At 38.5% G+C, this 22,242-nt stretch overlaps 1 protein-coding gene across 5 annotated transcripts in view; it reads left to right on the top strand.

Annotated features, from left to right (window-relative positions):
* JPH1 (junctophilin 1) overlaps nucleotides 1-17,491 on the top strand; it is a 78,469-nt gene extending 60,978 nt beyond the window's left edge. The window contains exons 4-6 of one of the 5 annotated variants that reach the window (XM_017521906.2): nucleotides 7,091-7,737; nucleotides 14,907-15,002; nucleotides 15,174-17,491. In XM_017521906.2, the coding sequence (XP_017377395.1) occupies nucleotides 7,091-7,737; nucleotides 14,907-14,987 (728 nt within the window). In that variant the 3' untranslated portion in view covers nucleotides 14,988-15,002; nucleotides 15,174-17,491. The remainder of the gene's footprint in view (nucleotides 1-7,090; nucleotides 7,738-14,906; nucleotides 15,003-15,173) is intronic. The other 4 variants (XM_017521903.2, XM_017521904.2, XM_017521907.2 and 1 more) reach the window with 4 other exon arrangements.
* The last annotated feature ends 4,751 nt before the right edge of the window (nucleotides 17,492-22,242 follow it).

Raw genomic sequence — 22,242 nt, forward strand, 5'->3', positions numbered from 1 at the left:
ACTTCTAAATTAGGCTGGCCATCTAATTTACATATCTCAGATATAAAAGTCTCCATTGTTTGGAATGCAGTGTTCGTGTGTAGAAGTTGTTAACCGTAGAATAAAGGATGCCTGTCATAGCTTACGTGTTGAACACTTCCATGGCAAATTACCTATTTTCAGGAGTTGGCAGTATTTTCAGATATTTTCCATCTTAAGCTTACATTTTTTAGTTTAAAACTGTATCGTTCTATAATTCAGTTAGAAACTAAGGAAAAAACATAGCCTCTTGATTATAAAAGTGAAAAATGAAAAAAAAAAGGTTGCTAATAAATTATATGTAGATTAATCAAATTATTTTTTTTAATTAAAGAATATCTTTAGTCATTAAAGAAAAAAAACATAGCCATGTGACATGGCTTTCTCCTTCAAAGGGGTAAGCTCTAATAAACAAAAAGCGTACAAATGGATATTTGTAAATATATATATAAGTAATTGTGTACATACACAGAAACCTAAATTGCCGTTAGTGGGATTGACAGAGTGAGTCATCCCCCAAGAACCTAGAAGATTGCCCTCTGAGAGTTCAACTTGAAAATGAGTCCCTGAAACTGCATAGAGGTAGATCAGGTGATCCTAAGTAATAAGATGCTTTAAGAACCACAAGATTTCCTTGTAACCTGATTGGGTTATTAAAACATCTGAGGAAAAATTGGTCACCAATTTTTATATACCAAGGAAGTATAGAAAAAAAGAGAGTCACAGAGGCAAAAATTGGCAGTGTTCATCCCAACACTGTCCAGAGGAGGAGAAGCCTGAGCCAGAACCTTGGAGGATTGCTCTCACGTTGGCAAGGACATTTCTATTATGGGGAAGGATGCGGGGAACCAGGCCAGCCCAGCGGCATACGGCTTTACTGGCAAGATCATCCTGACTCAGGAAGTGGATGCATCAGGCTAGCCCAGCTTGATGCCATTAGATATTTGATTCAGCTCATGCTTCTTTTTCTGATTCCATGTTCACCAGTAACTTTCTAATTTTGGTTGAGCTTTCCATGGAGGTCTGCCAACAGGGAGAGCATGTACTGGTGGTATCAGCATGAGTCCCTTGACCTATGTGACATTTACATTGCTTGTTGTAGACTAGTGAATTGGCCTTCTAGGATTGTACATCAGTCTTATGAGCTTTGGTAACATGGTTCTGCCCCAAGGGATGGCTCTGCTTCAAAATGCTGGTAAAATCAGGTTTCTACGCCAGCAAAGCTGACATAGCCTTTAGATCGGTGGTGTCCAATCTTTTGGCTTCCCAGGGCCACACTGGAAGAAGAATTGTCTTGGGCCACACATAAAATACACTAACACTAATGATAGCTGATGAACTAAAACAAAATCACAAAAAAAAACGTTTTGAGAAAAGTTTACGAATTTGTGTTGGGCCATGGGTTGCACAAGCTTGCTTTAGAGGGTGACCACTGAGGAAGCAGGAGGGACAGGAGCACTGGAGGAAGATCAGGAGACTAGATATGTGGCTCTTTCTCCCACTGTTTCAATTTCTTTTTAGGCCGGGTGTGGTGGCTCATGCCTATAATCCCAACACTTTGGGAGGCCAAGGCAGGCAGATCATGTGAGGCCAGGAGTTTACGACCAGCATGGCCAACATGGCAAAACTCTATCTCTATTAAAAATACAAAAATTAGCTGGGCATGGTGGTACATGCCTGTAATCCCAGCTACTTGGGAGGCTGAGGCATGAGAATCACTTGAACCCGGAAGGCGGAGGTTGCAGTGAGCCAGGATGGTGCCACTGCACTCCAGCCTGGACCACAGAGCAAGACTCTGTCTCAAAAGAAAAAAAAAAATTTTAATTTCTTTTGATGGAGATATTCATTTTGTTTTTAATTTCAAGTGATATTAAGTAGCATGTAAAATTTTTATATTTATTGATGGGGGCAGGGGCTGAGCATGATTTAAAGAAATTAAAACACTGCACTGGAATGTGGTGAATTTAGTACTTGGAGCCCTCTTGGGAGAGAGCCAGCCTGCTTCTCTGGGTAGCATCGCCAACAAGCTTTGTCTTCCCATGTTTAAGTGTAAATGTGCTCATACACACAGTGCATCGATTATTTAGAGTAAAGTCTTTAGCATAGCTTATTATGGACCATTGTTAACTAAGTTTGCATTTCTGATATGAATTAGAAGACTTTAGAAATCAAAGCGTATCTTCATTACATAATTGTCTAGGCCTATCATTAATATGTCATAGATGTGGTTAAGAAAAGGGAAGCATCCTGGAATAGATGACTTCTATGCTCACCTTCCAAACCCAAAATTCTGAATAAACTTTTTCATTAAAAAGGGAAACTGAATAATCCACTAGTTGACATGAAATTAATAATTCATGAGTTTGCTGGTTACTCATACCACGTATGCATGCCGGTACATTCAGTTTCACAAATGGGTATTGAGTGCCAGCCAAGTGCAAGGTACTGGAAAGGATGTCCCGTAGTTTGCAGACTAGAGCACTATGGCTGTGGTCACAGAACTGCAGGATTGTTATAGATGGGACTGTGAAGTCCTATAGGAAAAGAGCATTCTTCCCATACTGAACACAAGTGACCCTGTTACCAGTTACACAATCTTTTTAGACTCTTTCAGTCTGGTCCTCTTTTCATTGATTGTCAAGTCTCCATAGAAAATGCCTAATTTCTACTTAATGACTACTCTTGTTGCTACAAAGCATTTGATATTGACGCTGCCCTCATAGACATTTGTTTTGGGAAGTCTTTATGGTGCTCCTGCCCGAGCCAGCCCACCAAGGCTCACCTCCAAAGAATTAGCTGGATACCCTGCTGCCACCATCTGCCATATCTGTTCTGAGCCTTCGTGCCAACTGTAACGAGTAACCTTTGAGTGTTGGTGGATAACAAGCTGAATGTTGTTTCTTTTTTCATATTGTGTGGCAGCCATATCTGTGAGCAGGTGACCTGTATCTGACTTCCTCCCAGTGAGTCTCTAGGGGGAGAAAATCCTTTGGGATTCATATATACTGTCTATAAAAACAGATGAAAATGCTGACTGCAACAACTAGCAACATTTGTCATAATTTCCCTCCTTGGCAGTATTCTGACTAGTCTTTTTAATGAACTGCTGCATCTCATCAACTTTATGTTGCTGGCTTTGCAATGCTGACACACACATTTACTACACAGAACAAGTACCAGGCACAACATGTGCCTTCCAAGAGAAAATAGTCCAGGAAAAACTTCTGTCTTCTGCATTATATTAAATGTCTTGTTTTAAAAGCATTTAATCTTCCTCTGGAAAATCTAACCGTATATCCTCATTTAGTTGGCTAGGGCTTCCATGACTGCAACACATTGGAACCATTTCCAATGGGATATAGTCATGTAAGGCGGTACTATGTCCACCTCCACTCAACATATTTCTTGCATGCTGTCAAATGCCTATAACCCAGTGCGTTAGAATCACTTGGATCATTTGTTAAACATAAATATTTCTAGGCTTCAATTTATACTTATTAAGATCTCTGGGCATAGCACCTCAGATGCTCTGACAGGCAGCAAGCATAGGTGACTCTGCTTGGGAGTGCATTTTTTCTCTTACCCAGACATTTTTAGAATGAATAATAAAGCTAGAAATTTTTTAAATGTGAAAGTTGACGCTAAAATGTACTTCTACCATTCTAGTAAATTATTTGATCTCAACATATTTTGAATATCATCAGAAGCCCTATAGATCAATTGGAGTGAGTATACCTAAATTTAGCAGAGTGGGCATGACAATCATCTAAGACGTGTCTTTCTTAATACATTTAAGATAAGAAAACAGTGTCCAAAGAGGTGACACATCAGATTTCTAAAGGTTAAAGAAGTGATTAGACTGGTATTTGAGAGTTCATAAATATCACAAGAAGTACTTTCAATGGAATCCAAAATTTAGCTTCATAAGTTCATTAATATAAATTCTTCCAGTGGCCAAATCATTCTCACCTTGACCTATCCATAGGCAGTATAAGTTAAGAGGTAGGGAGAGTTCTATTCACTACTTATTAAAAGCATGTGAAAATGAATTTTGCATTCAAGTATTAAGGTTTTTGCTTTTTCTTCAGATAACTAAAGCACATTCCTTTAAAGGCTGACTTTTAAAAATTATTACTATTAATTTTGGGGGAGCTACCATTATCTAATTGCCTGACTTTCTGCCAAATAAATGGCTTCTTGGAGCTGTTAATGCTTCCTCAGTCTCATCCTTTGCTGATAGCTGTCACTTTTGTTAGAATCTGTCAAAGCAGCTCCCATTTCTGCTTCTAATCTACTTTTTGCTGTAAAGGCTGGTGGTACTGACGGTCACTAGGATACATCTTAATGTTTTTAATGTATATATCGATAAGTCATAGTTGTATGTATTTGTGACGTACAAAGTGATGTTACAATTTCTTAATACAATATGGAATGATTAAATAAAGCTAATTAACCTATTTATCACCTCAAACAAATGACTTTTTTTTGTGATGAGGCCATCACAAATATTTAAATCCTAAATTTGTAAGCTATGCTTTAATGGTCTCACATCTTTGAAATGAAACACATGGGGTTTGTGACAGCTTCATTTCTCAGGGCACAGTGACTCTATCTTTTCCCCCCAACTTTGGGAATGTATAACAAATAATGTTCGCCGGAGTCTATTTTTTCACTCTTTTCTGTATATTTATGTTAAACATTAGCTTTTAATGTGCCTTAATAACAGATATTGTCAATTTTTCTTTGCAAAAATAACTTGCATTTATCTCTTAGATCGAAGATGTTAAAAGTACTTTGTATTTCGTGTAATTGGTTCAGCATTAAGTGACTTAAAAGTCCATTGTCTCCAAGACACTTGACTATTTTAATTATCTTTGCACAGTACATTCACTACCATACCTAGATGGGTATTTTAGTAATGCTATGAAGTTAAATATCAGTAAAGCACAAAGAAAACCAACTGTAGTGAAATTTTGGGTGGAGAAGTGAGGGAAAAGTATGTAAGTATCACACTGCATCGAGATGTATTAGAGAATATACTTTATCACAGAAGAAGAGGGACTTTGTTAAAATACATCAGCAGTTGATCACAAGGTGCTTCTCCATGACAAACCAGTGTCAATGACCTGATGAGTTTTAAAGAGCAGGGATAGTTTGGCTAATAGAAAACACCACTTTTTTGTGCTCATGCTGCTCTGCTTCCTCTAGGTGCTATGTCCATACACACAGCACCAAGAAAGAATTCAGAAACAGAAGGACATCACCTTTTGAATGCTTGCAGTTGCCCCTTTTCGTCATTCGAGATACCTTTCACTGGCCTGAGAATTCACACTGCCATTTTGGATGGAGGAATTCAAAGAAAATTGTCAATTACATAAAGGGAGCGTTTACCCAGTTTAGAAAGCAAGTCTCAATTGTCGATGTGCGATCTTGACAGATTTGGGAACCTTGAATCCCAAGGAGTGGATGTATCTTCTAGAAGGTGGAAACTGTGATAATACTATTATGTTTTGTGCCCTCAGTATAACTTGCAATGGTGGGTGCTCAGGAATTCTTGTTGCTGGCTTTAAAATATTACGTGTTGCATCATGTTTTTTCTTAAAACAGACATGGGAGCTATGTGATTTTTTTAATTTCTCAGCTGCTATAGCTGTTTCCATTTCAGTAAAATAGGGATAATAACACCTACTCCCTAAGATTTTGGTGAGGCTTTACATTTTGGAAAATTATTTGTATAATTAAATAGCAGTCTCATTACAATAACTTATTACTCAGACCACCATAAAAAAAACAGCAATTGAAAGTATAAGTATGCAGTATGTATTTTCATAATTAAGGATAATTGGTGTTCCGCCCCTGTGTAAATCTTTTAGTGAGTTTGTCTGGGGTCGAGGGTGGAAGGCAGGAAGGAAAATGAACAGATGCAGTGCTGTGGAATTGACAAGAGCCTGTCAGCTCTCTATAAGCATGTCAGTGGGAACAGTGTCTTCCATGTATACTCCAGAGTTTATTGTCACCTTCTGCCCATTTGCAAGGAAGAGGGCCAACTGCGTTGCATGTGACCTTGACCTCACCTTACGAGGAGAAAAGTGGCAGATGGGTGGAGTGGTAGCCAAAGTACGCACGTGACTTGCTGAGAGCTGAAGGCCCTAGAAGTCTGAGGCCTCTGTTGCAGCCCCAGAGCCACCCTTTTCTGGACCACAGGCCTCCTTGAGTTCCCAGGGCCTGGACATCTTGTGGCATACATCCTGTTTCTTTACAGCCCACTCCCCATAAAATCCCAATGCAGCAGGGACACTTTTTTTTTTTGCTGTTTTTATTTTTTCATTTTTTTCCTCCTCTCTTAGAAGAATAGCTACTTTTTTAATGAAAATTTGTTCCCATTTATAAAAAATAACATGATTTTTATAAACAATCCTGAGGTATATAAGAAAGGGAAAAAAAATCCTGAAGCTATAGTACCAGACAACTGCCTTGTCTAGACTTTGATACCTACAAAACACGGCTTGTGCAAATCCATGTTTTCCATAGCTGTGAATGGCTACATGGAAGTGACTTTGTGTAGTGCAACCTAAGCCTCAGAAGCTGTTTCAAACTGGAAAGTTTTAACGAGTGTTTGATGACAGATCATTAAAAATGTTATCTACAGGTTCTTCCCTTGCAGTGTACTTTTTAAAATTTTCATACACATATAGTAGTCAGCTTATTTCCTTATACAAGTATATATTTCCTATGTCTTAGTTATACCACATAATTTGAATAAGCAGATTAATTATGATATTGCGACCAGTGTTCCATCAACATGAATTTTGCCTCTGTATTCTGCAAGGAGGCAGAAAGAATGTAATTATTAGGGAAGCCAGAACTGTCTATATTCTGTATTATCTTAAAAGCAGCCTTTCCATAATAAATAAACTTTTCCCCTAGAAAATGAAATGTGTACTTAGTCAAAGACTTATGAATATATCTTTTTTAAAATAGAAAAGGTTAATCTGATTTAGCAAAATATATACAAAGTACAGACCTTTGTACTTTTTACCACCACCTTTCTCTTTTTTAATTTTTTTGGCAGGCCCTGATTACGTCAAACAGAGATTTCAGGAAGGTGTAGATGCTAAAGAAAATCCAGAAGAAAAGGTACCAGAAAAGCCACCTACACCAAAGGAATCTCCTCATTTTTATCGCAAAGGCACGACACCCCCAAGATCTCCTGAGACAAGTCCCATGCACAGCCACTCTCCCACTTCCTCCCCAAAGGCCGTGAAGAAGCAAAACCCCAGCTCAGGGGCAAGACTCAACCAAGACAAAAGGAGTGTGGCTGATGAGCAGGTGATGGCCATTGTCAATAAGCCCTTGATGTCAAAGGCTCCCACGAAGGAGGCAGGAGCGGCTATGCCCCAGTCCAAGTACTCTGGCCGCCACCACATCCCTAACCCCAGTAATGGGGAGCTGCATTCTCAGTATCACGGCTACTACGTGAAGCTGAACGCCCCCCAGCACCCTCCAGTAGACGTGGAGGATGGCGATGGATCCAGCCAGTCTTCCTCAGCACTGGTGCACAAGCCATCCGCTAACAAGTGGAGTCCCTCCAAATCTGTGACAAAACCAGTTGCCAAAGAAAGCAAAGCTGAGCCAAAAGCTAAGAAGTCTGAACTTGCTATACCAAAGAATCCAGCAAGCAATGATTCATGTCCTGCTTTGGAAAAAGAAGCCAATTCAGTAAGTCCTGCAAATACTGTTTTTCTCTGTCTTCCCTTTGGTTCTTTCAGCGAGCTATGTGAGGTCACTGTGCATCCTGATCACAGCCAAGCTAACCAAGGTTCTAGGAGCACAGGGTTGTTTAGAGCAGCACATAACACATTTGTAGCTTGAGACAGCAAAGAGCTCTCCAGGCAGAAATTCCCCCCACCACCCCTGTGTTCACTCAGCCCCACTATAGATGTAATTCAGGTAGGTAAGACCTGACCAGCTTAGCACAGCATCTTAGCACATTTTAGCAAGGCTTTAACAGTGTGTCTTGGTGAGCTTCCTGGTAGCTTGCTCTCTGATTGCTGGAAAGGAATCGTGACCCCTGCCAAGAGCCAGCCACTCTCAGAACTCTAGGAAAAGGGTGCCACCAAGTTCTTAGCCCTCCTGTTTTCCCCACAGCAGTTAGCATCTTTACACAAAAGAAAGTCTCCTCTAGCCTTTGTGAATTCTTCTCATACATGTCTAGTTTAGATTTTCATTAGCCGGGCTTCGCAGCTCGAACATTTTTCTTTCCCAAAAGAGAACTAAAAATTTCCAACAGTTCAAGAGAATTTATTTGGTCTTCTGTCTTCAATGTGCAAGAACTCTTAAAAGTTCACTTTTCTGGTAGATGTGGGTTATTAGTATCAATTTATCTTGAGCATTTAAGATATTTATTATTCAGCCACAAAAGCTCTGTGTTATTGAAAAATCTTTATATACCCTCTTTCAAATGAGATTTTTTTGAATAATATATGCAATTAGTATTTTATCAAATTCTATAGAGCTTATAAAATTTGAAGCTAACTAATTATTGATTAAAAAATTAATCATTGACCTCTTGAGCTGGTCACATCCCTTTAGAACAGAGGTATTGAACATTGCACACCTAGTGTTCACTAGTAATTACAGAGACATATTTGCATAATGGTGTGAACTAGTGTCTTGGCCAACAAGAATATAGCACAGCCATCAGTTTCTTATTTTTGTCTGTTTATTCACAGGATTAAACAATTAAAATTTCTCTGTTCAATTAACTTATGCTTGAAATTTCTTAAGTGCATTTATTTTGTTAATATCTATAAAACACTAGTTCTGGTTCTCTTCTTTTTTCAAATTTTCAACTTTTTAATTAGCCAAACATAAATTATTCAGATTAACTCAGCTAACTTCCTAAGAGTTCACCTACATGGAGAAAAATTATTTTCAAAACAGACTAACTTTAAGACTCTGACTCTTCAGTAAGCATTCATTTTAAAGATTTTTTTATCCTTAATATGTCAGTATCTTGACACTACAACTATAATAACCACTATTGAATTTGTTAAATGTAATGGTTACTTCTCATTTAACTTTCAGCATGTGTATCCTCAGGTTAATAAGGCCTCGCATGTATCAATATTAGTTTACCTGATTTACAAGGGGGAAAATTCAAACAATGCAAGGCCATGTTTTTTACACCTTGTGTACCCATTTGTGGGCTTTTAGTTGACTTCTAGGGGAAGCGTATGCCCCAGTGTCCTATACATTAGACTGTGATGGGGAAAAAAATGTTGAATTACCCAGCTCTTACCTGAAAGAGGCTCTCTGTAAAGCAGTGATATATATATGATATAAATTCACAGCCTCTTCATTTAGAAAAAAAAATCTGTTTTACTTATGTGCAGAATCCTCTGATACTTTGAGTCAGCCAAGCATACTCCATGACAGTAATTGGTCCTTAGGGTTCCCCTCTACACCCCAAGGGGAAAAGGAGACCCCAGCAGGTCCGCAGCCACCCTGAGCTTTAGACTGCCTCTGCAAAATTCAAGATTGACTCAACACCTTTATGTGGTTCTAACAATTAACATTGTCTTCCTAATAGTATAATAGAAAGCTGCCTTCCCTACTCCAGAGTTAGGAAGTGACACAGTCATCATAAAGGTTGTCAGTGGATGACCTTTAAGACAGTGGAGTACTACATACAGTTTTGAGAAAAAGACACTGTATAAGTTAGACATTTGTAAATAATTTTAAAATTCACAGAATTGAACTTTGTTGCCACACTTCCTTGGTTCAAATCTCAGCTCTGTTGCTTACTGGCTGTGTGACTCTGGACAGTTTACTAATTGCTTTGTGCCTCAGTTTCCTCATCTGTACCTGTCACAGGGTTGTTGTGAAGATTAAATGAGTTAATACTTTAGAAGTTCTTAGCATAGTGCCTAGCACAAGAATAAGTGCTCAAAAAACATTGGCTATTATAATGATGTTTGTTTCAACGCAATGCTATTTGAAGCATAAGCAGTTCAGAAATACTCAAATAGATTTGATCCATCCTCAGGATCACCCTGGATATTGATCTCCTGGATATTGATCTCCTAGACACAGAAAATCTCCTGGGACACAGACTAACACAGGAAATTAGTTAACTTGAGTATGAGAGGTAGGAGAAGGGAGGCTATGGCATTGATTATTCCTTGAGGAAGATTTTCCTCAGGAAACTTCTGTGACCCCTGTGGGCAATGGTTGCATATGGACTCATGTCCTAGGGGCACACATCTATGTGATCCTGAGATTTTTGTAGGTTTTTTGCAACATGACCACTCCGGTAGGATCAGAGGAGGCATCTTTAGCGTCTTACCGTTAGGTAGACAAGTGAGGAGTTTTCCAATTAGGTATCTCAGCCCATTCTGGAAAACGACTGCACTTTTTTTTTCAGCTATTCCTGTGATTTGTTCCCAAGTTTGCTGTGTGGTTTATCTAGTATTTCTTTTGAATTTGTGTAAAATTTAAAGCATCCCCATCAAATTGGTTTGAACCTCACCCCAAGAAAAGGTAAATACATATAATTAAACTTTGCTATTAATACTTAAACTTGGCTCTTCTCATGTGTTTCTAACTAGAGAAGCTTTAGATTTCACATAAACCATAATAACTCTTCTAGCAGAAAATTCCTCACAGTTTTAAATATGAGTGAGAATCTCTTAAATAAAAAAAAGTTAACTTCATTTGTTAGGATTTCTTTCCGTATTTTGCTTTCCTGTTTTTTATTTTCTTACCGCCTGAAAATTTCTCTTCCAATCAAGACTTACCCTTTGCCCCGCTACAGCTTCTTGTATTACACTTGTCCCAGTCAGTCTTGAAAAGCAAGACTGATTTTTTTTTCATTTTGCTATTTTAAGCTACAACTGGCCACCACAGTCATATTTATGGGACTTTCTTTACCTTAGAGCTTTTTACCCTGTATCCTGTGCCTAGGTATATAAAGAACACAGAGGCCAGGGCTCGGTATCTGTCACTGAACATAGCATCCCGGATTTTCATTTTTCACCTGGTTGCTGTTTGACTCTTTCATGCCTAGTTTGCTCTCATCTTCACTGAGTCACCTTTAAAAATAGTTTTCTAAGTGAAGCTACCCTGGTGGGATAAATATATATGAGTGTGTATGTTAGAATATATACAGGAGAAATGTGCGTGTGTGCAATAGAAAAAATATATATGTATGGATGTTTCATTTTGGATAAAGCACTCATTCACTATTCATGGAATCTGGATTGCCAGTACAATGATATGTGAGCTAAAAACTGAAGAAAAGATAGTAAACTAAATTCAAATCAAGACAATATACAGATTCAAAATACTAATTCAAAGGGATTAGATAAATTCACAGAATCTTATAAGGATTTATGAAATGGGAGTTAAGGTTCAGGCACCCCTTAGATTTTAGAAGTGGTCTTCATGGAAGGGACGTTCTCTGCTATTTCACTTTCCTGGGTCCACTGTAAGACACCGAAGTCTATGTTATATTGTTCTAACCAGGTGTATTTTTCCTCATCTTTCATAGCACTAAATTAGCTTTGAAAATTATAAAACAAATCCACTAGCCCAGAAGGGTTGAAATGATCCAAAATTCTTAAAACACTCATGAACAAAATCTAATCAAAGTATATAGTAGTACACGTGGAATCTCCAGAATGCTCCAAAATCTGGTTATGATGTGAAGTGAAAGAAGCCAGGCACAGAAAGACAAAGTTTGCATGTTCTCCCTTATTTGCAGGAGCTAAAAATTAAAACGATCAAACTCATAGAGATGGAGAGTAGAAGGATGGTTACCAGAGGCTGGAAGGAAAGTGAAGACGTGGGGAGAAGGGGGGTGTTAATGGATGCAAAAAACCTAGAACAAATAAGATCTAGTACTTGATAGCACAACAGGGTGACTATAGTCAATAATAATTTAATTGTACATTTAAAAATAACCAAAAGAGAGCCAAGCATGGTAGCTCACGCCTGTAATCCCAACACTTTGGGAGGCTAGGATTACTTAAGATCAGGGATTCGACACCAGCCTGGCCAACATGGTGAAACTCTGAATCTACTAAAAATACAAAAATTAGCAAGTCATCATGGTGAACACCTGTAGTCCCAGCTATTCAGGAGGCTGAGGCAGGAGGATCACTTGAAGCCAGGAGGTGGAGGTTGCAATGAGCCAAGATTGCACCACTACATTCCAGCCTGGGTGGCAAGAGCAAGACTCCACCTCAAAAAATAAAATAAAATAACTAAAAGAGTATAATTGGATTGTTTGGAACACAAGGAATAAACCCTTTAGGTGATGCATACCTCATTACCCTGATGGGATTATTACACATTGTATGCCTGTATCAAAACATCTCATATACCCTATAAATATATACAACTACTGTGTATCCACAAAAATTTAAAATTTTGTAAATCTCCAAAATTTGAAACTTTTCCAGCACCAACATGATGCTCAAAGGGAATGCTCATAGCAGCATTTTAGAATTTTGGATTTGGGATGTTCAACCTGTACATCAGGAAAAATCTGAAATCCCAAACACTTAGGGTCCCAAGTATTTCAGGTAAAGGATGCTCAGCCTGTAATACCATTCCCTTAATCTGTGCTCAGTTGTGGCATTGAAAGAGCATCTCCACTATTTTCTGAGTTAAAAGAATTTCCTGTAATATTTCTATGCTCTAAATTAACTATAATGGAGGAGTTGCACAGGTTAGGACTCTACTGTTAATTTAGAACACAACTATTCTAAAAGAGCAGTTGGTTATTATCACAATTTGATATTTTTCTGATACTGTGGAAATTAAAGAATATAGATGAAAATGTCATTTTTTAAGAACTTAATGGGAAATTGCCTTTACACTAAGGCCTGCATCTTTAATAGACATATAGAGAAAAGAGCATGGAGCTCTGAAATGGCCAAACTAAAGCTTAATTCGAGTTCTAATATGTTCAGACTGACTGAGGAAACTAGAGCAAGACACTTATCCTCTTAAGCTCCGTAAAATGGAACTAATATTCACACGTAAAGAATAAACAAACAAACAAAAAAATCTACTCAGAGATGTCAGAGATGCTTAGCCCACTGTCCGGCATTATAAAAACCTGCAATAAATGTTTATTTTCTTCCCATTTACTTGGGGTTTAAGAACTGATGCTTTTCCTCTTCCTAAATAGTCCCCACTTAAAGGGGACCCATGTTTACTTCCTCTTCCTCCCCCATTTTACTCATTACCGGGTTTGTTCTTCATTTAATTCAGTGATTTAATCTGTTTTGTTTAACAACCCACATTTGGGTCAGGCACTGTGGTTCACGCCTGGAATCCCAGCACTTTGGGAGGCCAAGATGGCAGAATCTCTTGAGGCCAGGAAGTTGAGACCAGCCTGGGAAACATAGTGAGACCTCATCTCCAGGTTTGGTGGCATGCACCTGTGGTTTCAGCTACTCGGGTGGCTGAGGTGGTAGGATAGCTTGAACCTGGGAGGTCAAGGCTATGATGGGCTAAGATCACACCACTGCATTCCAGCCTGGGCGACAGAGAAGAGCCTGTCTTAAACCAAAACAACCCACATCCACAGCACTTGGAAAAGTGCTGGAAGATAGTAGGGTCTCATTAAATATTGGTTGCCTGAATGAATTGGGCAATGTCATGTGTCTGTGCACTGGGTACATAGCGGGGAATAAGACAGGGCCCCGGCCACTGAAGCTCAGAGTCTTGTGGGGAGAAAGAGCCGTTAAACAACAAAGGACAATGGAGTATGAAACATGTTATTATACAGAAAGGGAAGGGTCCTCTGACCTCTACCATGGGGATGTGGCCTCATTCAGGGAAGAGATCTTCTTGAATAAGTGATGAGTGTTTGACTAATGACAGCTCCAGTCTCCCTTATTCACTTACCCCACATCCAAAAAAAACATTAATACCTTTGAAGCTACTGTTTCAGTGTAGTCTCCTTCAACATCCTAATAGAGTCCACTGTTTCCTCATCTGTAAAATAAGGACAATAAAACTACCTGCCTCGTAAAGCCAGTTTAGAACACTTTTAATGCTATATAAGAATTAGACACTATTTTAACAGTAAATACCACCCAATAACAATAAAGGTGGCTTCTTCATGGAGCAGATCTGAAAAGATAGATTATATGAAGTTGGTTTGTTTAAACAAGTAAAATTTGGGGCCCTTGGACTATCTGGTATTATGATATTTATCAAAATTGGATCCTGTAGTTTGTAAAATATAACTTGATTTCTGAAATGTTGTGGTTGTGGTTAGAAAAATTTAAAAAGCTAGGGCTGAAGATAACTTCTGAACATCTCCAACTTCTCACTGACAGCTTTTACTTAACGGAAAGGGTGGTGTCCAAACAGAGGACCAGGGAGAAAACAAGAGGTAGAGAACCTCGCTTTGAGTTTTCCCTGAATTTTTCCTTGGGGGCAGCTTTGTCCTACAGATTTTGCTGTCATATTCTAACTGCCCTGAGGAGGAGACAGCTCTTCCTCATCTCAACTCATCCTAACAACAAATGCACCTCTAACTCCCAGCAGTTCACAGGCCTGGTTGTGGTGAGCTGTGTCTCAGCCCATGCTGTTGTCCATTGTTTTGAGATGAATGAAGTAGATCAGTTGTTTACAACATTTTTAAACTAATTCAAGCCTGGATTCATTTTTAAGTGAAAGTTCTGAAATGTCTCCATCTAAACATAGTCTTGCCATTTTTAGTCTATACCTTTTGGAACTGCTATCATCTTTTATGCCTTATTTACTGCAATCGTGTTAATTTTCTTATTTTTTCAGTAATTGGCTTTGGTGCTATCTTGATGTTAACATAGAAAAGCTACAACTATTTTTTTCTGTTTCATTTTCAGGGCCCTAATTCAATCATGATTGTCCTTGTCATGCTGTTGAATATTGGGTTGGCCATTCTTTTTGTTCACTTTCTAACTTGATTGGAATTAGGACAGGTAAGAATCGCCTTAATTTCTATCTAAAAATCATAGTTAATAACATTCTTTTCTCATGTTCAAATTTACTATTTTTTTAACAATGACATATTGTCCTTCACTTTAATTTTGGCTATGCCTGAATGTGATTCAACATAGTTACTTAATGCTATAACTGTTTTGACCCTTCAGTGAAGTCATGACAACTAGTGGTGTTAGCCCACAGTTCTCTGCAGTGGTGCCGTCAGCCCTTTAAATGGCCGACCCCAGGCAGACTCAGACACAGGGAAGGAGGCTTGGAATTAGGATGGGATCGCGAGAGAGATGAAACTTGGAAAATTCAGCCAGAGGACCTGTTCGGTTCCCCTGGGAATGCTTTGTGGCTTTGGGGTCCTCTGGGAGCTGAAGCACACAGCCATGTTGGAGAGCAAAACTTAATAATAATTCTTTTTTAAAATCTGCTGAAGCAGCCCCATCCGGCGAAGTTCTTGGCATTGGCTACTCCATCTGTCCTAGCAGAGTGTGACTAAACTGGAAATGTATGGAGCTGCATTTTTTTTTTTTTTTTCTTGATGGAAGTCAACAGCTGCCTTACTATTTTACCATCTGACGTTTTTAGTAGGGAGCTGGGGAAACGACTGCCCGAGGAATGCGGTCGGAGGATTGTGTTGCTGTGGACGTGGTTCCAACATTCACTCCTATCTCATTAGAAGAAATAGGTAGCAGCATCACTCACCAGTCTTATGCCATGACCTGCTGCTTTAACATCTCCTGGAATGTTCTGGGAGAGAACGTTTCGTTTGCTTGTGCACGACTCTGTTCATTTTTGCTGTTGATTTAAATATGATGTATAGTCATCTACCACCTGCAGTCCTGGCCGGATGAAATACACGTGTTGCATCTCAAGGAAAAGAAACAACAAAATGCTAGTGAAAATGTGCTTATTTTGATAGCAATATACCATCTTTTGTGTCATTTATTCTTCCTACACTTGTAAAAGGTTATTTATCTTTAAAATTTAGCAATTTGAAGACACTATGCCTTCCTAAGAACTAACTTAATTTTAAATATTTTTAACATTACTGAGGTGAATTATTTATGCACTTAGAAAGTGCTAAATTTTAAAAGCTGAAAGACAACAGAATTCTAAGAAGTATAGTCCAAACGTTGCATGGATTGCAGTAATCAGTGTTTAAAGGATTCAGTTTCTTTGCTGACGTACTTTACAACCAAATAAAATCTTGTCGGTGGCTGTGTTAATTCCCATGAAAGTTAAGCAAGATGCTATTAATAAACTGCTCTGCTCTTTCTTGTTTTCTTTTTCCAACTTAAATGTCTGTTGAATACATTCAGGTAGAACATAAAGACTTGTTCAATCACTGCCTCTCAGTTTTCTGCCTTTCCTGTTTTTCAAAGTCCTTTTGTAATTTCATTTCAAATTTTATAGGCTTAGACATTTTTATTTCAAATATGTGTCTTTTGCAGTCTTTTGTCATTCTGACATTTCTGGGGGTTTGCTGTTTTACAATTTACCCTTTATTATTCAGAAGCATGCTTACGTAGAGAAACTAAAGGGTCTTTATCAAAGTAATTAAAAAGAAATCAGGGGAGGAAAGGTATCTATCTTATTAAGTCTTTTTAAAAACATTACATTGCAGAGGGGGAGCTACTCTGAAATATTTTCATGATTTGCATGATTTCATCAGATTTTGTTTTTTACATATTAGCTACCTTTTCAATGCAGAAGAGACAGTTCACACAATTCCCTGGTTAGCACAGATGTGCACTGAGTGCGTTGTCACCTGCAGGGTAGTAACCCAGTGATGTTTCTTGTAGAAGCGTAATATGTTGAAAATCCTGGGTGTGACCAATATGGAATAAAGAAGAAGGCAGAAAGAGAGCAAATGAAAAATTACAACTTGTATATTCATTTTTTACATTTTGCTTTGACTTTTAAATTTAGGAAAGTCTGTTTTTACCTGAGAACAAACGTTTAAAGTTTCTGTGTCAGTCTCAGTACTCTCACCGCCCCTCCCGAACCCCATAGCTCCTTATGCTGGGAAAGCTGGTTTTTTAAAAAAATAATAATAAAATATTTAATCTTATTAAGTGTTTATTTAAAATGTGTAATGCTTTGGAAATAATGGGTAACAGATAGAGGATATGTTTATAAAGTGAGCATGTTGGTCCCATTTATAAATATATGTATGATTTATAAGCTTTTTTAAAACAAAGCTCAAATTGTTGGTATTTTTCTAAAATGTGCACAGCTGTATTTTACATGAAGGCTCTTTCTAATGGGTTGTTATACTGTACTCAACATTTTGGACAGCACATGAAGTCTGCCAATGTACTTAATAAAACATGACTTTATTTAAAGTTTCTTGCTGTGAAAAAGAACTCCCTACCTGTGAGTTCCTTTATTTATAATCCTTGAAACCAAAATGTATAATGTACAGTTTTCACAACTGTATCTGCTCTAATAAAAAAAAAAGTTGGTTATTAATAAAGCAGAGGTGTGTTTTCTTTGTGAGTAAATTACTGTCTTTAGTTATGTGGAATGGTTTGGTGGTGGTGTTGAAAGAGATCTGCTGAAAAATTAACAGCAGAAATAGAAGGGGAAAAAAAATGCTCAAAGAAACCATGTGGCAGAAGGTAGTTATACTGCTCCCCCAATTGTTTCTACCTTTCTTTCACCCTGGACCTTTCAAATAATTTTGCAAAATAAGGTTCATTGCTCTGCTTAATGCCTTCATTAGTTGGATTAGTGCCTTATCCAGAGTTTAAAGACTGCTTTTATTTTTAAAGAGAAACATGAAGTAAATCTCCCTCCTACATGGGCACTTTTCAATTAATTAGAATTTTTTTTTACCATTGTGCCTCAAATAAATTAATATGTTGCTGTGACCCCTGCCGCTTAGATGCACTCCTGGAAGGTTAAGCACAATATGGGTTGAATAAACCCACCAGCACCGGGACTTCCAGCCGCTGTGCTCCCTTTGAAATCATCCAACGTACCTGCCTAAGCTGCTGGCTCAACACATAGGGAAGCCACCTGTGCACTATGATAAAAGAACCATCTCCAAAACAGCTTCCCAGGGAGCTGCCATGGTGATTTTAAATTCTCAGATTCATCACCCCTGCTGATGGCTAAGATATTGGAGCCCCTCATATAAATAATGCACAGAGTTATCACCTCAAGGGCTAAACAGATTACTCAACTTCAGTAATTAGTCTCCTAGCAAATCCTAAAGGAAGAGAATGCAGAACAGACTTTGGAAGCAGGGAAGGGAAGCACAAGGTGCTAGAGAGATTGTTGATTCCAGATTCGTGTCCAAGCCACACATTTTGAGCACTGATGCCAAAGCTAGGGTGAAGCTTGTGTGGTTGGGAAGTCTGGAAAATATTCTACATGCCCTTTTAATGCAATAACTGTTTCTCAAGAGTTGTGGCTAGCAGGCTCCCCAGGCATACCCTCCCTGCCATTTGCAGCTTTCCTGCCATGCTTCAGAAAGTTACATGGCCTCATCTTCCCAACTTAATAGGTGGCTGTAGATGTGGTATATTCTGCTAGTACAGTGTAACAGTTCATCAGACTGTGTTTGGTTATTCCAGGTGTAAGAATTATATGTTCTGACAGTTTGCTCTCACCCCAAAGGTGCTGAAATGCAATGGCCTCTATAGGGGTCTAGTTTACAGGAATAGGAGAAAATAGCAAAGATAGAGAAGACGATTAATACTGATGAATGTTGTCAATATAGATGAAATTCTGGCTTTGGTCATGATTGATTGTGGATCCTTCTCTAATCCATGCCCTTGGTTTCCTCATCTGTAAGTTGGTATAGTCACAGCACTGGTTTCACAGGGTGATGGTGAGAATGAAATGACCTTATTTATGTTAAATGTTTACTATGGTGCCTGGCACATAGTAACTGCCTTGTATATGTTTTTAACTGATTCAAAGAAGCAGGGATAAAATTATTAAATTCCTATTCGTGTCTCAGACATACTGGAAAATATAGTAAGACTCCATTCTCAGGGTCTTTTTATAATGGCTAATTAGGTCATGGGTCATGGGATGTCCTTGCTTTAGCGGTGACAAGTGAGTCTTTCTTGCTGGGAAAATTAAAGGCCGCACCTACAGAGTTACTTCTCTGTGCTAACATGTGTTTTCCAGTATAGGAGAATACGAGACATTTGATTTAAAAAGAGCTTTCACATCAGTGTCTCATTGGATTCTTACAATCTCCCTGTGAAAGTTTTCCTCCAGTTAAATGACTTGCACAAGAGCACGTAGCCATAAAACCATAAAAATCTGTATCCGAGTCCCAGATCTGATACTAAATCCTGTGCTTTTTCATTTCACATATTGGCTAGCATTATTCCACACTGCCACCCATCACCCATGAGGATATGATAGGAAATACCATGAATCCAAGGTAGCAGTGTGGGTTGAATGAGCCCATTTCTATCATATGCTCCTTAATGCCTCTAAGTTGATATTACTATAGCAGAGTCTTTTAGAAGTTCTGAATAGCATGTATTTACAACCCTACTGTTTCATCACTTTTAGCAAGGTATTTATATAGTAATATGTTTGAACCTTATAAAATACAAACTATCATTACCAAAATTTAACATTTATGTAATGGTGTTTTAAAGAGGCATGTTATACATGAACTTGGTATCAGTGTTTGAACTTGAGCTCAATAATTAACATGGAAGTTGCACATAAAACCTAGAAGACATAAAAAGGTTTGGACCAATGTTGTGGTATTCTTTTGATACCTTATGTCAATATTCCATAAACCTTCCCTGGTATTCTCTTGAATCTGAAGTCTGATTTAGATAAGCCATCATGGAATTAACACGAAAGTGAGGCCCTAAAATTTGTTCAGCTGGTGGTTGATAAAGCTGTTTGCTTAGTGTGGTAAAGAGTTGAATGGAGGCAGAGATGAACAGAAGATTATAACACTGATGTATACATTCTTCCTTGTCCCCTGCCTCGACCTAAGCAAACTCGTTCATAAAATTTCAAGAACTATATTAAACATGTGCACTGAGATTCATGATGATATTTGCTTATGGGAAAACAGAGGTCTTTGGTTTCAGCAATGTATATGTCACAGCCTTACCACTTACAACATATATTTGGAGGAAAAGAGTCACAAATATCACATCATCTGCACATAAAAGCGGAAGCAAAGGTCAGGAGAACCCAAAGATTATCTAATTATTTTATGGACATGATTAATTACTTTATGGACATGTTTTAACAACTGCTTCCGACCAGTAAAGCAAGTACCTACCTAGAAGTCACATAGCTGCTTTGGAAGTGGATAAAGCCCCCAAGGAGGTGCTCGAACATAGAATTGCTATAGCACCAACAGGTGGTGGAATCCATGGCCTAAGAACTACAGATAAATCATAAAAGTAGTTTTGGCCAGATGCAGTGGCTCATGCCTGTAATTCCAGCACTTTGGGAGTCTGAGGCGGGCTGATCACCTGAGATCAGGAGTTCCAGACCAGCTTAACCAATATGGACAAACCCTATCTCTACTACTAAAAATACAAAATTAGCCAGGCGTGGTGGCACACGCCTGCAAACCCAGCTACTTGGGAGGCTGAGGCAGGAGAATCGCTTGAACTGGGGGGCGGAGGCTGGGGTGAGCCAAGATCGCGCTGTTGCACTCTAGCCTGGGCAACAAAAAAGAAACTCCCATCAAAAAAAAAAAAAAAAAAAAAAAAAAGGCAGTTTTACATCAGACAATTGGACTAAATAAAAAGTCAAGATTGGAAACATTCTAATTCATACATTATCGAAAAGGAAGTGTGCTGTTATCCACTGAAACAAAGCAAGAATCTATAAAATCTCACACAATAGAGCACCAAAGAATGAGATATTTATGTGCTCAAACTAAGGTTTGATGTTATCTACATTCAATTTGTCATGATACGGCAAGTAATGTGGGGAATTCAGCATAATTTTTGTGTCTCGGTGTCTGCTTTATTCCATTTAAATTATTGTGTATGGAAATCGTTTTCCATTTTTACTAATAATAGTGTTCATTTTTTTCTTCACAAAATAGTATTACTAATCTAAAATGCCCTGGCAGGCTATATTTGTGAGTTTTCATTGGTTCACTCAAACCATCAACAATTCACCTGGATTTGTTTTGACATTCTAAAGACTACCTGAGTAGGTTATAAAGGAAGCACTCCAAACCTTCTGCTCCCCTGCTGCAAGCTTTCAGGAATGTTAACACTGCCTGTGTGTTCAGTACAGTTGAGTCCCTTAGTCCCCTGCAAAACCTGAGCTCTCCCTCTCACCTGACCATAGCTCCTTGTCAGCATCGCCACACCAGTAGCATGCTCAGACTCAGAGTTCACCAGTGAAGTTTAACAGACAGGTCAGATTAGTTGGGGATATTAATTCAGTTAGAGAAGTGTAAGAATAACTGAATTTGGGCATCCTGATCTTCCTTTCTCAGATGTCATTTTTATGAAACCAAGCATACACTTCCTTTTGAGTCATCCCCATATGGTATGCCTGCACCAAACACCATGTGTCCAATTCTGGTACACTCTAAGGATTGCTTTGGTGTCAAAATGGGAACAATAATATCTGCCTCATAGTGTTTTTAATAACAATCAAATTAGGTAACTTTAGTAAACTCCTCAGCACATAGTAGACTCTCAACATAGAGTAGATACTATTAATAATGTCAGTTTTAGCATTTTTTTTTTTTTGAGATGGAGTTTCACTTTTGTTACCCAGGCTGGAGTGCAATGGCACGATCTCAGCTCACTGCAGCCTCTACTTCCCGGGTTCAAGTGATTCTCCTGCCTCAGCCTCCCAAGTAGCTAGGATTACAGGTGCCCAGCACCACGCCCAGCTAATTTTTTGTACTTTTAGTACAGACGGAGTTTCTCCATGTTGGCCAGGCTAGTCTCGAACTCCTGACCTCAGGCGATCCACCCGCCTCGCCTCCCAAAGTCCTGGGATTACAGGCGTGAGCCACTGTACCTGGCCTTATTAGCAATTTTTACTTATTTCTACATCGAACATTTATTATATGCTTAATTGATGCTTCTTTAAATTCATTGAAATAAAAAATCCTATGAGCCTTAGGTCGTTAAGCATCAGGTCCTGCCCCAAGAAATGTACTCTACATGCAGAATCAAATTGTAGTTCACAAAATTAAATGGGTTTCTTCTCCAAAGCAAAGGGCAGATAAAATTCAAAGTTTTTTAATGGTAA

Source organism: Cebus imitator, unplaced genomic scaffold (genome assembly GCF_001604975.1).
Source record: "Cebus imitator isolate Cc_AM_T3 unplaced genomic scaffold, Cebus_imitator-1.0 Scaffold22, whole genome shotgun sequence".
In the NCBI taxonomy this organism is placed as follows: Eukaryota; Metazoa; Chordata; class Mammalia; order Primates; family Cebidae; genus Cebus; species Cebus imitator.